This window comes from Sporothrix brasiliensis (genome assembly GCF_000820605.1).
Source record: "Sporothrix brasiliensis 5110 chromosome Unknown Cont21, whole genome shotgun sequence".
NCBI classification, from domain to species: domain Eukaryota; kingdom Fungi; phylum Ascomycota; class Sordariomycetes; order Ophiostomatales; family Ophiostomataceae; genus Sporothrix; species Sporothrix brasiliensis.
The window spans coordinates 1,469,576-1,487,628 of NW_024467140.1; the positions used below are offsets into that span (position 1 = coordinate 1,469,576).

At 60.2% G+C, this 18,053-nt stretch overlaps 7 protein-coding genes across 7 annotated transcripts; 5 read left to right on the top strand and 2 right to left on the bottom strand.

Annotated features, from left to right (window-relative positions):
* Positions 1–1,235: 1,235 nt before the first annotated feature.
* Positions 1,236–2,593, top strand: SPBR_05005 (syntaxin 5; the record flags this gene model as incomplete). Its single annotated transcript, XM_040763282.1, has 3 exons — positions 1,236–1,566; positions 1,644–1,721; positions 1,797–2,593. The coding sequence occupies 3 exons, from the start codon at positions 1,236–1,238 to the stop codon at positions 2,591–2,593; spliced, it is 1,206 nt and encodes a 401-aa protein (XP_040615453.1).
* A 1,507-nt stretch (positions 2,594–4,100) lies between these two features.
* SPBR_05115 (glycerol dehydrogenase) lies at positions 4,101–5,220 on the top strand (the record flags this gene model as incomplete). The annotated part of the gene is made up of 3 exons (XM_040763392.1): positions 4,101–4,158; positions 4,231–4,658; positions 4,777–5,220. The coding sequence occupies 3 exons, from the start codon at positions 4,101–4,103 to the stop codon at positions 5,218–5,220; spliced, it is 930 nt and encodes a 309-aa protein (XP_040615454.1).
* Positions 5,221–5,751: 531 nt separating this feature from the next.
* Positions 5,752–9,741, bottom strand: SPBR_04569 (uncharacterized protein; the record flags this gene model as incomplete). The annotated part of the gene is made up of 1 exon (XM_040762846.1): positions 5,752–9,741. The coding sequence occupies one exon, from the start codon at positions 9,739–9,741 to the stop codon at positions 5,752–5,754; it is 3,990 nt and encodes a 1,329-aa protein (XP_040615455.1).
* A 2,280-nt stretch (positions 9,742–12,021) lies between these two features.
* On the top strand, positions 12,022–12,647 carry SPBR_05326 (glucosamine-phosphate N-acetyltransferase; the record flags this gene model as incomplete). Its single annotated transcript, XM_040763603.1, has 2 exons — positions 12,022–12,302; positions 12,383–12,647. 2 exons carry the CDS (start codon positions 12,022–12,024, stop codon positions 12,645–12,647), a joined length of 546 nt encoding a protein of 181 aa, XP_040615456.1.
* Positions 12,648–14,831: 2,184 nt separating this feature from the next.
* SPBR_05328 (uncharacterized protein) lies at positions 14,832–15,445 on the top strand (the record flags this gene model as incomplete). Its single annotated transcript, XM_040763605.1, has 2 exons — positions 14,832–15,061; positions 15,304–15,445. The coding sequence occupies 2 exons, from the start codon at positions 14,832–14,834 to the stop codon at positions 15,443–15,445; spliced, it is 372 nt and encodes a 123-aa protein (XP_040615457.1).
* Positions 15,446–15,495: 50 nt separating this feature from the next.
* SPBR_08930 (uncharacterized protein) lies at positions 15,496–16,860 on the top strand (the record flags this gene model as incomplete). The annotated part of the gene is made up of 1 exon (XM_040767056.1): positions 15,496–16,860. The coding sequence occupies one exon, from the start codon at positions 15,496–15,498 to the stop codon at positions 16,858–16,860; it is 1,365 nt and encodes a 454-aa protein (XP_040615458.1).
* A 163-nt stretch (positions 16,861–17,023) lies between these two features.
* On the bottom strand, positions 17,024–17,956 carry SPBR_05193 (uncharacterized protein; the record flags this gene model as incomplete). Its single annotated transcript, XM_040763470.1, has 1 exon — positions 17,024–17,956. One exon carries the CDS (start codon positions 17,954–17,956, stop codon positions 17,024–17,026), a length of 933 nt encoding a protein of 310 aa, XP_040615459.1.
* Between the last annotated feature and the right edge of the window lie 97 nt (positions 17,957–18,053).

Genomic DNA, 18,053 nt, shown 5'->3' on the forward strand with positions numbered 1-18,053 from the left:
AAATCGTAGATTGATTTTTGATATCCTTTCGTTTTCTTCTGATTTCCGTTTTGGTTTCATTTGTTTCTTATCTTTCTGTCCGCTTCTCGTTTGGATATTCCTTGCGTCTGCGTGCCATATAGTTTGCAGCTATTTCCTTTGCTTTCTTTTGTTCGTTTTATATCTATCAGCGTCGAGGAAACGTTGATTCCATAATCTATGACTTGTTTCAACAGCGTCCGTTGCGCAAACATGAACTTGACTGAATTCTGACTACAGACGGAAAGACTGCCACCGTCGCTGCCCTCCTTAGCCTCTCGTAGCCAGTATTGAATAATACGGGTTGGACCGTACCGACCGTGCACTGCAATTAAATTAAGTAGTGGTACATGGATCGACACACCAAAAACACTATAAGATATGTACAGGTACACTCACGTCAGCACTAGTGCACTTCCTGCCTCAGGCACCAACTTGTGCCCGGACTGGGCGAAACAGGCTGCTGTGTCTCTTTGAAACCGCTGGCTCCTGCTCGTAACGCGGGACCGCTCTTATTGGGCAGGTGCTACCGGCACAGCCATCCTCGCCTGCTAAAATTGGGAAACAATGAAAGGGGCAAATGCCAAAACGGATGCAACAGCAGCAAAAGCAGCAAAAGCAAGTAAAACTAGGCTCTCTCAGCGCCCCGTCGTCACCCCCAACGTCCTTCCTGTTTTGGGTCTTTTCTGGCTCTGGGTCGCACATGCCAACAAATCATCATTTCGACACTTTGACACTTCCTTCTCGACAAACTCTCGCATTTGCTCATCTTCAGTCGCTCCTTCCCGTGTGACGTCTGTTTTGGCGATATTCTCTCTTGGCCTTTTGACTTGTTGCGCTCATTCGCTCCTTCTGTTCTTGCGCCTTCTCCTCCCGGCCAACGCCCCAACAAGGCTGCAGAGGACACGCTGACGAAACCGACGTGGCCGTAGATTGAGTTGGCCTTCCCCTTTTTCCGACTGCGCGCAACACGACACACCTTCAACAACCACAAACGACACAACACGACGGCGACCACCCTCAGACCCCCGAGCGACAACGCACTGCAACGGACGAGACCAGACGCAACCGGCGCCGACGCGTGACGAAGCCCCCATCTCCGCGCGTGAATCCATCCGAGACGGCAGACAAGACCCATCGATTCGGCGTCGCAACCTCTGTCGACTCGCTCTTCACACTCGCCCACCGCGCTCCCCTCCCTCCCACCATCCCTCGCAATGGCCGTCTCGCGGATCCAGGACCGCACGGTCGAGTTCCAGGCGGTCGTCCAGCAGGCCGCGCGGCGGCAGGCACAGGCCAAGGGCGGCGCCGGCGCCACAGCCCAGGCGAAGCGCTCCATGATGTTGCTGGGCAAGGCCAGCAACGACGCACAACGGCACGAGCAGGCGCAGCCGCTGCTGTCGGCCGACGGCTATCCAGACGCCGCCGCCGCAGCAGCGGCGCCAGGGACGCGGCCTGTGTCGTCGCGGTCCGAGTTTGCGCGGCGCGCGGCCGAGATTGGCCGGGGCATCTCGTCGACGATGGCGAAGCTGGAGCGGTTGGCATTGTGTAGGTGGCCCTGACGATCCTTGGTGAATGGGACAAACGCCAGGTTGAGGTTGTCTGACACTTTACTAACAACACAGTGGCGAAACGGAAGAGCATGTTTGACGACAAGTCGACCGAGGTCAACGAGCTGACCTTTGTCGTGAAGCAGAATTTGGGTAGGTTCCTACGATGGCCGGTGAACTGTCGATGCCCTGGGAATGACCTCGAGTACATATACTGACTGCTCGTAGCCGGCCTCAACCAGCAAATCTCCAACCTGCAGGCGCTCACGCGGCAGCAGCAGGGCAAGACCGAGGAGGGCGAGCACCGCAAGAACGTCGTCTTCTTGCTGCAGGACCGCCTGACGGGCGTGTCTGCCAACTTCAAAGAGGTCCTCGAGGTCCGCACCAAGAACCTGCAGTCCACCCGCGCCCGCACCGACAACTTCATCTCCCACGTCGCCCAGACCGTCCAGCAGCAGCAGCAGCAGCAACAACAAAATCAGCATCAACCACCCGGCGCCCTCCTCCACCAGCAGTCCGCATCGCCCCTCTACGCCGCCTCGACATCGGGCAGCGCCGCCGCGACGGGCGGCCGCAACACCCCGACGTTCCGCAATGCCGCGTCCGGCTCCGCACCACCGGATCTGCTCGGCGGCAGCGGTGTTGGCAGCGGCAGCGGCGGCAGCAACGGCGGCGGCCTCTTGTCGCTCAACCCCGCCGTCAGCGACCAGCAGCTCATGCTCATGGAGGAGGCGCAGCCCAGCAACATGTACATCCAGCAGCGCGGCGAGGCCATCGAGGCCATCGAGTCGACCATCTCGGAGCTCGGCTCCATCTTCAGCCAGCTGGCGTCCATGGTCTCGGAGCAGTCCGAGATGATTGAGCGCATCGACGCCAACACCGAGTCTGTGGTCGAGAACGTCCAGGGCGCCCAGAAGGAGCTGCTCAAGTACTGGGGCCGCGTGTCGGGCAACCGCTGGCTGATTGCCAAAATGTTTGGCGTCCTGATGATCTTCTTCTTGCTCTGGGTGTTGATTGCCGGATAGGCGAGAGCAGGACGCGGGGCCGACAGTGGACAACCAACGACAAGCAACGACATGTCAACAACGACATGTCAACAACGACAAAGCAGGAACGGCAGTGGTAATCTGGAGTCTGGAGAAGAAGGGGGCTCTTTTTTTTGTAGTATTAGGCCGGGTGGCGCAGCTTGCCAGGATTTACTTTCTTGTGTTTTTTTTATTCACCCTTTCCCTTTGTCTTTCTTCACTTCTATTCCCCGTCTTTTTTGTTTTCCTTTCCTTTGTGTTTTTTAACCAGGCATCGACCGGAGTACAGGGCTAAAACAACCATCTACCCCACGCTGAATCCAATACAATAGACAGTCACATGTTGAAGCTTCACGCAGGAGACGTCTCCTCAAAGTGATAAACCCTCAAATCCCCATTCCCAAAGCACACCCGAGTACCGTGCGTATGATCTCACTCCCCGGTCTCATACGCTTTGTGTTCTTCGGGCGTTTCCCGTAGCGTCGCTAGCCCCGGATGTCGGTACCATTTCCGGTTTTGTTTGTGTCGTGGTGCCGCTGTGCCCATCATCGCCAGATCCTACCATCACGGACTAGTGCATATGGCGTCGTTTGCGTCTGTGCGAGCTCCGCGAGCCGATAAAGACAGTCAGCCTGCTAGTATGGATGTCGTACAAGTGTATGTTTACTGAATTCATGCGAATATAGAGCCACAATCTTTTCAGCCCACAGCCACTTCATCTGACCTATAACCTGCTCGACATCGACAAAGTTCGAGACACATCTTTTCGCTGCCTCACCATCGTCTAGTATAACGAGCTTGGGTTGGAGAGAGTGCCCAAAGATGATCCCTAACCACAACGTCTCGTCCATTGTCCAGTCCCTCTTCTCGGCCACTCTGGCGCAGCGTCCGCCGACTCCCGATTTAGCGGGCGAGGAAGAAGAACTAGCGGCAGCTTGGCCTGGACGAACTACGTATCGGACGCCGAACATTGCCCGCAGAGGCACAGCATCCGCTAAAATCTGTCCCTGGCCGTCCTGACCTACCGGCCGATAGCGCCCTGTCTGGCAGTCCCTAGCCCTTTCCCACAAGCGTATCTTGACCACTTTGGACGTCATCGGGGGGTATTTACCCGCGGGAGTGGATGCAATTGGGGGCCCCTCCGTCGCGTGGGCCGCCCATCGTGGCTTCCTGTACCTTTGGTATGCTACCTCTTGCCGTTTCTTGCTTTTGAGCTCCTGCCGATTTCTTGGCCGTTTCTGCCTTTTATTTTTTATTTTATTTTAGTATTTATTTTCGCCTATTTACTACCCTTGGTTCCTTCCTCGCAGCTCCTCTTTCTCCTTCCTGCCCCATTCTGGTCCATTCTGGTCTTCCTTCCCCATAAACATTCTCTTGCATGTGTCGGTTTACTGCTTCACGCTCCATCTCACGATCCTTGTTTTTGGTCCAAACACGCATCACTCGCCCTTTTCCCACCAACTCTGCTCATCTCCCCTTCTCCCACCAACGGTACTCCACCGACACCATGACCGACCGCTCGTTCAAGCTCAACACCGGCGCCGAGATACCCGCGCTGGGTCTGGGTAGGTCACTGCTTGAGCCGTCTTTCTACGCCTTGCGGCATTGTCAGTCTTTCCCTCTCTAACTCCTTTCAGGCACCTGGCAATCGAAACCCGGCGAGGTCGCCTCGGCCGTCGAGTACGCCGTCACCCACGGCTACCGCCTCGTCGACGGGGCCTACTGCTACGGCAACGAGGACGAGGTCGGCCAGGGCCTCCGGGCCGCGTTTGCCAAGGGCGTCAAGCGCGAGGACGTCTTTGTCGTGTCCAAGGTCTGGGCCACCTACACGTCGCGCGTCGAGCTGGGCCTGGACAAGACGCTCAAGAGCCTGGGCCTCGACTACGTCGACCTGTACCTCGTGCACTGGCCGCTTCTCATGAACCCCGAGGGCTCCGACGACCGGTTCCCCAAGCTGCCCAACGGCGAGCGCGACATCATCCGCGACTACAGCCACATCCAGATCTGGAAGAACATGGAGACGCTCGTCGGCACCGGCAAGACCAAGGCCATTGGTGTTTCCAACGTACGCTCCTCTCTACACTGTTTTTCTTCTTCTTCGTCTTCTTCTGCTTCTTTTTCTTCGTTCCCTCGCTAACGCTCGGTCGGTCGGTCGCTCGGTCGGTCGCTCGCTCGCATGGCAGTACAGCAAAAAGTACCTCGAGGAACTGCTCCCCGTCGCCACGGTCGTCCCCGCCGTCAACCAGATCGAGAACCACCCGGCCCTCCCCCAGCAGGAGATTGTCGACCTCTGCCGCGCGCGCGGCATCCACGTCATGGCCTACAGCCCCTTTGGCAGCACGGGCGGCCCGCTGTTCACGGCCGCGCCCATTGCCGCCATCGCCGCCAAGCACAGCGTCCCGCCCGCCGCCGTCCTGCTGAGCTACCACCTGGCGCGCGGCAGCACCGTGCTGGCCAAGTCGGTCAGCGACGCGCGCATCGAGGCCAACAAGACGGTCGTCGACCTGGACGCCGAGGACGTGGCGGCGCTCGACGCGTACTCGGCCCAGCTGACCAAGGACGGCCAGCTGCAGCGGTTTGTGTACCCGCCGTTTGGCATTCCCTTTGGCTTCCCGGACAAGCCGTAGACGGGAGGTGCCGGCAAAGGCAAAAACGCATTCAACGACATAGAATCTACCGCAAAAATGGACTTGCAAAAATACACACCAACAAAACAGTACACAAGTACGCAACAATTCAAAGTAGTCTCGGCGGCCAATGCGCCGAGGTTTGACTATTCCGTTGTAGGGTTCGCACTGTTGGCTGTGCCGAGCCGTTAGCAGGACAGCGACAACAGGACGTGGAGTCAAAACCCCTGTCGGCAATTTTTCCATCCAATGGAGGCGCCTAGAAAATGCAGAGCGCGGGCCAGCGGGCAGTCGATGGCCGGACGTCGGCCGCGGTCCGCGTTTGCACCGTGCCTTCTACCAAATGTGGATAATGTTGTATCTTGTGTATTTTGTGTCGTGTAGCTATCGCAGGTCTATTGTGTAACCATTATAAATTTTCCTGTCTAGGGTATCATTCATTGCGTCGTCTCCATCTTCGATAGACTCGTATCTCGTCCAAACATTTCGCCAACCCAACCTGTCCAGTCCTCCCTCCCTTCGCCCACGTCATCACACGCCGGCCACCAGCTGGTCCAGTGCCTTCTCGTAGCGCCCGGGGCTGTGGTCCGTAAACGCGGCCAGCGAGAACTGGATCTCCCGGAACCGCGCCTCGACGTCGCGCACGTGCTTGAACACGACCCGCTGCGCCGGCAAGACCATGAGCATCGCGTCGGTGCCTCCGCCTCCGCCTGCGTGTGCGCCCGTACCGTACGACGTCCGCTGCAGCACGCGCTGCATCTCGACCACGAGCACCTCGCCCGGCGGAAGCAGTTTGGGGCTCATCATGCTCACGCGCAGCGTCTTGAGCGCCGCGTAGGCCCATGCATCGTCAATGCCGACGCCAGGCCCACTGCCGGGATCGGCTGCAAACGCACCCGCATTGTCTGCTGCTTTGGCGCTGTCGGCCGCCGCGGCTGCCGCCGCCGCCGCGGCTGCCTTGCCAAACACCTTTTCCGTCATCATGGTGCGCATCTTGTGCCACATGCGGCTCCACAGCTCCGCCGACGCGTGGCTCTTGTCCGTCTTGAACGCCAGGGCGACGGCCTGCAGGTCGTGCAGCACACCGAGCGACAGGTAGGGCACCAGGTCGTTGCCCTGCACGACGCTCGTAATCAGGCCGCGCGTCATCTTGCAGAGGGCCGGCGTCATGGTGCCCGGCGGCCCAAAGGCAAAGACGTGCACCGGCCGGCCCGGCGGCAGGCTGGGGACCTCACGGCTGGCGCTCGCTGAACCACTGGTGCCAGCAGCAGCAGCACTCGCCAGGAGACGAAGCGGCGCCGATTTGGTCTGGAAGCAGTAGTGGCCCAGGGCCGCCGCGGATGCGGTTTCGGAGGCAGATGCGGATGCGCTTCCATTCGCACCAGATGCGTTGCCGGCGTTACCAGCGCTGCCGGCGTGGACGGGCCGCGGCTCGGAGAGCATCACGCCCAGCAGGGCCGTGACGGCGCCGCCCAGCGAGTGGCCGCAGAGGACGAGGCCGTAGTCGGGGTGCGTGAGCAGGGCGTCGCGCAGCGTGGCCAAGACGCGGCCGTCGCCCCCGTACAGAATGCGGCGGGCCGAGGCGTGCACGCCCTTGTGCACCTGGTACGTGCGGCCCCGCCAGTAGAGGTCGTCGTACTCGCAGGCCATGTCGGCCAGAATGTCCTCGAAGCCGAGCGTGCCGCGGCAGGCCAGCACCACCGCCTTGGACGCGTGGTCCAGCGTGATGTAGTGCACGAGCGGCATGCGCGTCAGGCCGGCCGCGTCGGGCCCGCCCTTGACGTCGATGAAGGAGGCCATGAGAATGTCCGCGGGGGCCACGCCCGTGTGCCGCGCGTACGACACGAGTTCGTGGTGCACGTTCTGGGTATCGCGCTGCTTGCGGCCGTCCGGGTCGTTGCCGTCGTAGGGGCCAAACGCGGCGGACGTGATGCTCATCGCGCGCAGAAAGTCCCGGCCGTACGCGGCGGACGAGAAGCGCATGTACCGCTGCAGGTTGCGCGCCAGCGGGGCTTGCGGAAACATGCCGGGAACCCGTCCGGTGCGCCGCACTTCGCTCAGCATGTCAAAGGGACGCATCGGGTGGCCCTTCTTGCCAGCAGGACCCCCCGGACCGTGACCATACCCGTCGCTTCCCAAGCCACCAGGTGGACCGCCGCCGCCGCCGCCACCGCCGCCGCCCGAATCCATGTAACTCCTCCGACCGGGGCCGTAGGCCGACAGGATCAGCGACGCTTGGGAGTCGTTTGTGTGCAGCGTGTAGATGCTGCCGCGGTGCGCCCGTGATCGATGGCCCTTGGGGCTGGTTGCGGTGCCAGGACGTGCTGTGTCATGCTGCGTCGTGTGGATGGAGATGTTGTCGGCGAGCGACGAGGCCAAGGAGGCAAACGAGGCAATCGAGCGGAGGTCGTCGGGAATGGTGCTCTTCCCTCTGCGGTGGTGGACGCTGCCGTAGGCATGGGGCATGTCGCTGTCCCTGGCCGGCGTTGGCGGGCGCAGCGGAGGCGATTCGTGTCGGTAGAGGGCCCCGGACGTGAGCGGCGTCCGTACGAGCTGGGTCTTGTTGCTCGCCGCGCTGGTCCGCGACGGCGGCGCGCTGGGGGCCGTGGCATTGTCGGCCTTTTCCTTGTCGCTGGCCTTGCCTCTGTTCGTCTTGCTCTTCTTGTTCGGCAGCACGAGTGATGCAGGGGGTGAGAGAGCCCGGGTGGTGGCGCTTTTGCGGGCGGTCGAGGACAGCGTGGACAGCGTGGACGATGCTGGCTCTGTGGTTGCCGACTTGGACTGGGAGTTTGACGACGGTGGCTCCTTGTGGAGCAGGTTGCCAAGCGCGGGTTTTTTGAATGCGGCACGAATACCGCCCGACGCCTTCTTGTCGGTGGCCGTCGTCGCCGGTTTCGTAGATGCTGTCATCGTCGTTGTCGCCTGGCCCGACGAGCGGCGGCCAGGAACGACGGGCGTTCTGCTGGAAGACGTCCGTGACTGGGTGGATGACGCAGCAGCAGCAGCTGCTGGCTGACGAACCTTCTTTTGGTTGGCAACAGATGGCTGTGGCTGCAGCGTCTCAAGAGGATACCGCGTATGGCCGGCACCCTTTGCGGCCGTGGTCGGAGAGGCAGGCAACGGTTTGCTGCGGTCGGCTTCGCTGGTTGGAAATATAGGTGCTGTCGTCGGTGCAGTCGTCTTCTCCGTCGAGGGTATGCCGGCGTTTTCCATTGGTGTGTCGGACGACGAGTCGTCTACCTGCTCAATTCTACGTATCGTGTTTTCGAGGGCCGGGCTCGTTGGCGAGTCGGGTCCTGTTTGCTCGCCGTCCATATTTATGCGGAACACAATGCGGTATGTCGTCGGGCTCTGGTCTGCATGCGAACCGGCGACGGTGTCTTGGTAGGACCGCAGCGGGCCCAGCTCGACCAGCTCGACGCCGTGTGGTGGTGCGATGGGAGGCGGCGGCTGGCTGGCGGTGATGTCGACGGTGACCGTCTTGGTTGTGGTGGTGGACACTGTGATTCGGGCATCGGACGATGTGGCGGCCAGCACTTGGCTCCGGATAAGAGACTCGGCCAGGTCGGGTTCGTCGCTGTCGGCCTCGTTGTCGCCCGCGCCGTCCACGTGGCCGTCCATGTGGCCCTTTTCCTTCTGCTCGGTGCGCAGCGGCTGGTATGAGCCGCGGTGCATGCCGTAGAGGCTGCTCTCGTGCACGTCGACTCTCTGGCCGTCCAGGACGACCACGTCCCAGACGACCGTCTCGAGCGCCTGGCTGACGCGCAGCTGCTCGTCCTGCTGCCGGCACACCGACTGCAGGTACACGAGGCCGCACACGCCCCAGAGCAGATCGCGCATGCCGACGCGCTCGCCGGGCAGGCCCGTGGCGGGGTTCTGGAACTCCTGCGACAGAAACTTGAGGATGCTGCGCAGGGCCCGCGACGACTCGGTCGAGCCCAGTGTGTTGTTGAGCAGCATGAGCAGCACCTCGGACGCGTCCATGAGCGTGGCCACGCTGCTGCCGGTCAGCTCAAAGCCCGCCGCCGTCACCAGCTGCAGGTAGTTGAAGCCGCGTTGCGCCGCCTCGGACGTCGACCGGACGACCGACTCCATGCGTGCGCGGTCGGCGTCTCCGTCCTGTCCGTCATTATGCTCGTCACTCTCTCCATCGCCATCGCCACCACCGCTGCCGGCGCCCCGGTCCACGGTGACACACTGTGCGCAAAGATTACGGCCCGTCTGGCCCAGCGTCGCGTCCAGCACGCGGCGGCTGATCTCGATGCCCGCCGCGGTCGTGTACTGGGCCGCGTAAAAGGGCACGCGGCCGACCGAGCGCGCCGTGCGGACGGCCCCGCGAATGGTGCCGGTGCCCAAGGTGATGGTGCGTGCAAGGGACGGCGGAAGCAGCGGACTGCCCAGCTCCGGCGGCGGCGGGCCGTGCATGTCGGCGGTGGCGGGATGGGCGATGTGGCTGCCGTCCATTTTGTCCTTGTCGCTCCAATTCTCCTTTTCTTCGCCTGAGGCGTGGTCCGTCTCCATTGTTGTGCCGGCGTGGGAGCGTTGGAGAGATGCCAAGACACGGCAATCAACAATCGAAAAGGCGTCCTTGTGTTGAAATAGCCGCTGCCCGGCGTGCCATGCTCTGGAGCCTCTCAGCCCGTACTCAGCACGCGCTGGAGATGATGTCACGATGGGTCGCGCGTGGAGCCGGTGGAGTCAAACGTTCAGTCGTCGGTACTTTGTGTACAATGGGAGAATGGCGAGACGTGTGTTGAGCGCCCCGAGGAAGTGGACAATGTCGGTAGTGCCACTCGCAGGTGCCGGGCCCGATCGAAACGAGATCTGAACTGCAGGTGTTTGCGTACGTACATTGATCAGAGGTTCGCCTCACAGGTCCCCAAAGGTGCGGACCGCGGTCGACTTGTACGACGAACGGTCTTGCAGGCGACGGGCCCGTCCTCGTCTCGTCCCTGTCGGGCAGTGTGGCAAGGTTCGAGTGCGTCGCGTCGGGCACAACAAAGGACAACAGGCCCGAGAAGGCAAATCGACTGGAATTCTCGTCTGTTCAACGCTTTGCACGCTTTTGTTGTGTCTGGCCCCAGGGGCAAGGGCGACCAGTTACCGGGACTCAGGGCAGAAGCATGTGACAGCGCACTATATTGTTTCAGCGGGTGTTCCAGGGGCCCTAGGCCGCCGACTCAAGTGGGGGGCATTTCTTGTTGGGAAAGTGGCAACTAACACGCAAGATGCGAATTCATTCAGGTGAGAAGTCACGTGCGTAGATCCAGCGAGCTTAAAGTCACATTGCCCATCTTGGCCACTCTAGTTTTCACAACATTCTTCCATGTCCTGAGCAAAAGGTCTGTCGCTCTTGGCATTGCTTTCTGAGCAGCTTTCATCGAGGCTCGAGCTGGCCCAAGACGCGAGGTAACAGGGGACAGAGGTATTCCGTACTCTGTATACCTTTGTGCGACGATCGATGGTACACAAATAGACGGCTGTACGACGTCGGCACCTAGCCTGTCGCAGTACATAGACTGCAGTCCCGTGTGAGGTTGAGAAGGGCACTGGAAGAATGCAGAGGTTTGGGAACCTAAAGATGTGTGGGCAGTTTATCGTTTTCATGTATTTCATCATTATTTGTAACTTTTCTTATTTTTATATGCAATTTTTTTTTTAAAAAAAAAAAATTAAAAAAAAAAAACTAAAAAAAACTTAACCAAGCATTGCTCATATTTCCTTCCATTTCTATGAAACGAAGTCAATCTGATGGAAGTTGTCGAAACTGAGTGTCTGAGTGCACGGCCGGTAAGCAAAGAGGACGACCTTCCTTTCATGCCAATTTAAGAAAGCGTGAGATCTCACCACAGTCCCAAATAGCGTCGTCATTCGCCGTTGGCCTGGAAGCCTGGCACGCCTCGCCCAGCCTGGCCCTGATTTGCTTATTTTGGCTTCAGCCACCAGGCTGGTTCCTGCCCTGCTTGCCCCACCAAGGCTCTCTCTGGGTCTGTTGCTCACCTTTTATTCCGCGAGCTCGTATTTTTAGAAGGCCAGCGAAGCCAGCTTGCCAGCTTCGCCCTATCGAGCACTGTCACACACTAGCCCAGGGGTCCGTGGGGCAGTGCTCGTTCTTTTGGCTGCGTCGCACGCTTTTGCCGTTGCGTTGCAGGCGGACGGCAGGCGGATTGCTCCTGCCAAAACCTTGTTTGGATTATTTGGCTTGTTTGGCCCTGTCGCGAGGTCCGTCCATCGTTCCTGCTGCACTAAGAACAGACAAGCTGTTGAATTGCGGATTGGCGAACCAAGGCTTCTTGATTATTCTCTCCCTTTAGCTTCTGAGCTGCGGCTGTCTCCTTTCTGTTTAAAGATCGTCGTGCACCCGCTTGCTTCTTGCTTCTTACTTCTGCCTCACTTCGCATTCACATTGCCGTCACTCTCGCCTGACTCCCACGCTCGTTGCTCCATAGACTGGACCCCAGTCGCTCCTTCCTCGACTGCACCCTCCTTTCCGCCTGCCCGCGACGATAATATAGCTTCCCGCGCGCTCCTTCCTCGGCCGATTCGAACCAGACCGTCGCTCCTTCTTTCTCGACATCACGAACCTGCTTTACATCACGAACCTGCCTTCTCCAGCTCATCTTGACAAATATAAATACCCTTTCTTGCTTCTCTGCTCCGTCCTTCTCTCGCCTCCTCCGTCTTTCTCCTTACTTCCCAACAACAGCGTCCAGCCGCCTTTCTGAGCACGCACGGACGACTCTCCTCGCATATCCGTGCCTTTTGTCTTTTACCCACCTCTTCACACACACCGTCTTCGCCATGTCAGCCGAGGGCCTCTTTGGCGACGACCTCGTTAGCCCCGAGGTCTCGTCCCAGCTGCCCGAGGGCTACCGCATCCGCTCGCTGCGCTCCACCGACTTTGCGACTGGCTTTCTCGACTGCCTGCGCGTGCTGACGACGGTCGGCGACATCACCGAGGCCGCGTTTGTCGAGCGCTACAACTACTTTGCCCAGCAGAAGGGCACCTACTACGTCCTCGTCATCGAGGACACCGTCGGCAAGGTCGTCGGCACCGGTGCGCTCGTCGTGGAGCGGAAGTTGTGAGTCCACACATGTCCCCCCCTGCACACTGTAGACTGTGCATGCGTGTCCGTTGCTAACCACGTTCTTCCCCCACCAGCATCCACAACCTGGGCATTGTCGGCCACATCGAGGACATTGCCGTCGCCAAGGACCAGCAGGGCAAGAAACTGGGTCTCCGCATCATCCAGGCGCTCGATTTCATCGCCGAGAAGGTCGGCTGCTACAAGACGATCCTCGACTGCAGCGAGGCCAACGAGGGCTTCTACGTCAAGTGCGGCTTCCGGCGCGCCGGCCTCGAGATGGCCCACTACTACAACACGGCCGGCAACACCAACGGCGTTGCTGCCAAGTCCAGTACATAAGAGACCCCCGTCCCCGACCGTTCCTTTGCCTTTGCCCCTCCTCCCACCGCACCACGTCCGCAGCTTGGCATGCGGCTGACTTGGTTCTTTGCTCTTCGACGCACTCTAGACAAGCTGTGAGCTTTGCTTCAGTTGACGCAGGCCGCCGCGGGCGGGCCTGGTTCTACCACGGCGGCAGGGATACGTGACGAGGGCACTCCTCGCGGCGCATGGCGGCGTTGCTGGTGGTAGTGGGGAGGGTGGACTTGCAAGGTCAAGGTCATTGAATGGCGACCTCACGATTCTTTTGATTTTTATTATTTTTATTTGCATTTTCTCCGGTCCTCTGTTGACACACAGCGGCCGTGATGGTTTGGCGCACGAGCATACGTGTTTGATTTGGTTTCTTCGTCTCGCACATGATCTATTTCTAGACGTTTTCTTCCATTTGTGGCTATTTAGAGGCGCGCTTCGCACGAGTCGACAAGGACTGGAAGGTCGACAGAGCCATGCAGAGACGGATCTACTCGGCTATTGACAATCAATATACAGCAGCAAGCGTATTTTCCCATGTTACTCTTTACGTCGTATTCAATATATTGCAACCGCCTGCGTATTTGAAACTGAAGCGGCAGTTTATGGCCAATGCAGTATTTGCTACGACGTCGTAATGCTCCGTCAAACTGCTCGTCATAGGGCACAGCCATTTGGTGTGCCTCGAAAAAGCGCCAATAAATCGACCAGGCCAAGACTGGCGACGGGTCTTGTACCCAACTCGTATTGAGGGCAGGACTGGGTGACGCTCGTTTGGTACTGCATCGTGTCTCGTACACAGCAGTGTCGTATACGTCTGTTGGTGTTGGGCATCCTCGATTTTATGGAGTCTTGGCCGGAATTCCGACGTACTACCATCCATGCAATAGTCCACTGCACCTCGTTGTCGTGGCAGAATGACACCGTATGCCGTGCAGCAGACGACATTCAGCCCGCCAGCTGAGATGATCCTTTCCTCAACCTGAAAGGAAAAGAACCCTTCCGATGTTATTTGCCTTCCTTTTCTTAACTCGGAGATCATCAGTTTTCAGCACAAGAAGACCTGTCAATACTTGGATTGCCCGCATCTTGGTTTCCTCCCAACGTCTCCATCCCCTTTCGCATCCTCTCATTCCGCTGCCCGGTTCCCAAAGCGTCTTGTTCCGGCGATCCTTCAAGTACAATTGGTTGCGGATATCCGTCGTACCCCACGCCTTTGGGGCTTTGTTGCCGTCCGTTTGGTGCTCTCAGGCCTGGGTTTGGCTTGTTTAGCGTCTGGGCGTGGCTCGTAGTATGTCGTACTTTGGTGGCTCTTCCCCTCACTCACTGGCTGCCCTTCTAAAGGGCCAAGGCACTATGCCGCAGCCGTGCCACGCAATGCTGGACAATCACATGTCTTTTTCTCTCGCATGTTTCAGCATGTTGCTGCACTTTACGGCGTATTGCTTTGGCTGGCGTGTGGCGTTGCTCCGGCCCCGGTCGGGTGTGGGTGCTTCCTTCCCCTTTTGGGCAGTGCTCCTTGGGTATTTTTGGCAGGAAGCGACCACTTACACAGTAATTACACCCCATTGTGGGCAGTGACGAACCACACGTCACCTGCCACACGACTGAAAACACAAAGCCCGACTCGACAAAAAGGAAGGAAGGAACCTTTGTCGGATGAGGAAACAACGACTGGCACGCCCGCGAACCCACTCACTGTGCGTATATATCCTGTCGTGGCGTGCACTTCTGTCTCCTCTCCCTCTTCTCTTCTCCTTTGTCTTCTCCTTGTTCTTTGTGACCGTCCACTGCTTCCGCACTTTCGGGTTCTCGCTGCCCTCCACACTCGTCGGATATCCCCAACCCAGATCCCGCTCCCGCGTCGTGCAAAGAAAAACAGAGCCTCGAGCCGTCAGATCTGAACCTCTCGTTAATCTCGTCTCCGTCTTCTCCTCCTTCTCGTCATCTATTTTTGTCTTTTGCATCCCACGCCCTCTGCCCTCTGCCCTCTAGCGCTCCCCCTTTGTTTATCCTCACCACGACTCCGGTCTCAGAAACGCCTATATTACCACTCTATTGTTCGACTCTGTCGCCAACTAGCCCGACTGGCCACCAGGTATACCAGTGTACCCCAGTCCCATACTGTTCGTTCTATTCTTCCGCCCGCACCAGCAAAGAGCAACCGCCGCCATGGAGTCGCCTCGCCTGCGTACATATACGGCCGAGGGCACCACGCCCTTCCCGAGCCTTCCCACGGATGCAAACGCAAACGCAAACTCGAACTCGAGCTGGAACTGGAACTGGAACTGGAACGCGCAAAATCGTCGTGCATCGGTCAAGTCGCTCGACGAAAACGAAAAGTTCACGGCGCACTGCAACAACGCGCTGGCCAAGATCCGTCTGGGCTACATCCGTCTGCTGTACGTTTGGTGTTGTGCTACCCTCCCTTGTTTTCCTGCAGTTTCCTGCAGTTTTCCTGTCCGTTTTTTTGATGATCGCCTTGACTCTGTCGTGGTCGACTGCCGTGTATCGTTCCGAAATATACAGCAGAATCAATCTCACTCTCACTCTCACTCTCACTCTCACTCCTCACTCTTACTCGCAGCCGGCCTCGGCCGCAGTGGCAAGCCGACAGTATAAACTAACTCAACCACCCGTGCAGGGCCCGTGACAAGCTCGAGACCAACACAAGCCGCGACGTTGTCCGCCGCCGCAACTCCAAGGTCACGCCCGTCCACCAGTTTGGCAAGCCTGCTCAGTTCACGAAGCGCACCGTCACCCGCACGGTCTCTTTCAGCAACTAAGCCATCCTTTCCTATACCAACTGTCGAAGCAGGGGACGTGAACGGACAACATGTGGTCCAATACATCGGCGAGCGACAAGAGCCGTGCCGTGAACGGTACGAGCGGTGGAAGCAGCCGTGCCGAAGCGGAGCGGTCGTGGATCATGGGCAAGGAGGCGTTTGAGGCGCGCATGCCGCACCACAGCGGCATCAAGGCGCTGTGGGAGACCAAGTGGAAGTTTCCGTGCACGCAGAGCGTGTACCCGTTCCACGACGGCCAGTACGAGGACTTTGAGCCCATCTTTGCGCACCTCATTGCCAACGACATCAACGACGGCACGTCGGCGGCCTACACGGAGGCCTTTTTCCCGACCGCCGAGGCGTTGACGGCCCAGGCGGATCAACTGCTCGCTGCCGCCGACGGACGCGACGACGGCAAAGACAAGGAGGCCCAAAAAGCGGCGTCCGCCCTCTACCTCCGGGCCTGCGCCGTCTACCGCATTGCCCGGTTCCCCTACATCACGGCGGCGCCGACTGTCAACGACGAGGTCAAGTGGCGCGCATGGACGGCACAGAAGGCGGCGTACCTCAAGGCGGCCAAGACGTGGGAGGTGCCCATCGAAGAGGTGCTCGTGCCGCACATCCACCGGCGCCGGCTACAAAACGACGGCAGTGGCAATGCACACAATGTGGAAGGCGACGCCATCCCCGTGTACCTGCGGCTGCCGCCCGAGGCGCTGGCGCCGCGGCCGGTGCCCGTCATTGTGCTGCTCACGGGCCTCGACGGCTACCGGCCGGACAACACGGGCCGCTGCGACGAGTTCCTGGCACGCGGCTGGGCCAGCGTGGTGCTCGAGATCCCGGGCACGGCGGACTGCCCCGCGGACCCGGCGGACCCGACGAGTCCCGAGCGGCTCTGGGACAGCCTGTTTGCGTGGATGGCGGCGTTCAGCGGCGTGTTCGACATGCGGCGCATCGTGGTGTGGGGCCTCAGCGCGGGCGGCTACTACGCCGTGCGCATCGCCCACACGCACCGGGCGCAGCTCGCCGGGTCCGTGGCGCAGGGCGCGGGCGTGCACCACTTTTTCGAGCCGGCCTGGCTGGCGCGCGCCGACGGGCACGAGTACCCGTTCCAGCTGACGCCCGCGCTGGCCCGCAAGCACGGGTTCGCGACGGCGCAGGACTACGTCGCGGGCGTGCAGGCCCGGTTTTCCCTGCTGGCGACGGGCGTCCTGGACCAGCCGTCGACGCGGCTGCTGCTGATCAACGGCACGCAGGACGGGCTGATGCCGATCGAGGACTCGCTGCTGCTGTTCGACCACGGGTCGCCCAAGGAGGCGCGGTTCTTCCCGGGCAAGCTGCACATGGGCTACCCGTTTTCGAATGCATCGGTGTATCCGTGGATCGAGAGCGTGATGGCGTCGGTCAAGGAGTAGGGAGCGAGCCGACCGAGCCGAGCGAGTTTAGCATGCGAGTAGAGTTTTTGACCGTTTGAATCCATTTTGCCTTTTTTAGTCTTTTGGTTTTTGTTATTTTTGTCTCGCACGATACATATTTGAATACGATTCCGTTTCTGTTTGTTTCTTCCTTGACCGCATCTCACGTGAACCTGAAGTTGATGTAGGAAAACCCCGGCTCGACCACGTCCTCGCCCAGCACCGCGACGTCGGCATCGCCCGCGGCACCGGCCGCCACGAGCAGCGGCGTAAAGTGCTCGACCGTCGGGTGCGACCGCCGAAACTCGCGCAGCGGCTCGAGGGCCAGCAGCGCCGCGCGCCGGTCTTGGGCGTCGCGCCGCAGCGTCGCCGCGCGGATGTGGTCGTCGAGCGTGCGCGACTCCTGCAAGACCCGGGCGTGGGCGGCCGCGCGGCCTGCGTCGGTCGTCGCGGCGGCCACCTCGGCGCGCGACGCAAACGAGTGCACGGCCATGCCGGAGGCGACAATCAGGAACCCCTGCCGCCGCAGCGCGCCGAGCGCCTCGCCCAGCCGCACCTGGCTCGCCAGGTCGGGCCCGTGGAACGTCGACACCTGCACCACGGGAAGGTCGAGGGGCGCGTCCTCGGGGAACATGATTTTGAAGGGCACCCAGAGGCCGTGGTCGACGCCGCGCTCGACGCGCTTGGCCGCGATCGGGTCCGGCGTTTTGCGGCCCCGCAGGTGCTTCCACACGGCGACGGCGAGCGCCGGGTCGTCGCGGTGCGGCCACGCCTCCTGGTAGAGCGCGGGCCGCGTGTCGTGGAAGTCGTTGACAAAGTCGTGCAGGATGGGCGTGGCGGGCTTGACGTTGACCTCGACGACGCCCGGCCCGTGGATCGCGCCGGCCTCAAAGTGGCCGCTCAGCGTCAAGAGGGCGCGCGGCGGCGGCGTGATGGCCTGGATCTCGCGGCCAATCGCCCGCAGGTTCTGGCGCACGACGGCGCCGTTGCGGTCCTCGCGGAAGAGCAGGCTGGCGCCGGCGTGGCCGATAAAGTAGACGGGCAGCGGCGCCGCGTCTGCGGCGTCAGCCGAGGACGCGTCTGTCGCGGAGGGCATGTTGTCGAATGGTGGGAGCTGTGTCGCACCGCAGAAGTGTGATGTGGACTATGGCGTGTGTGTCGGTCTATCAAAAGTCTGGATCGCGAGCGAAAGT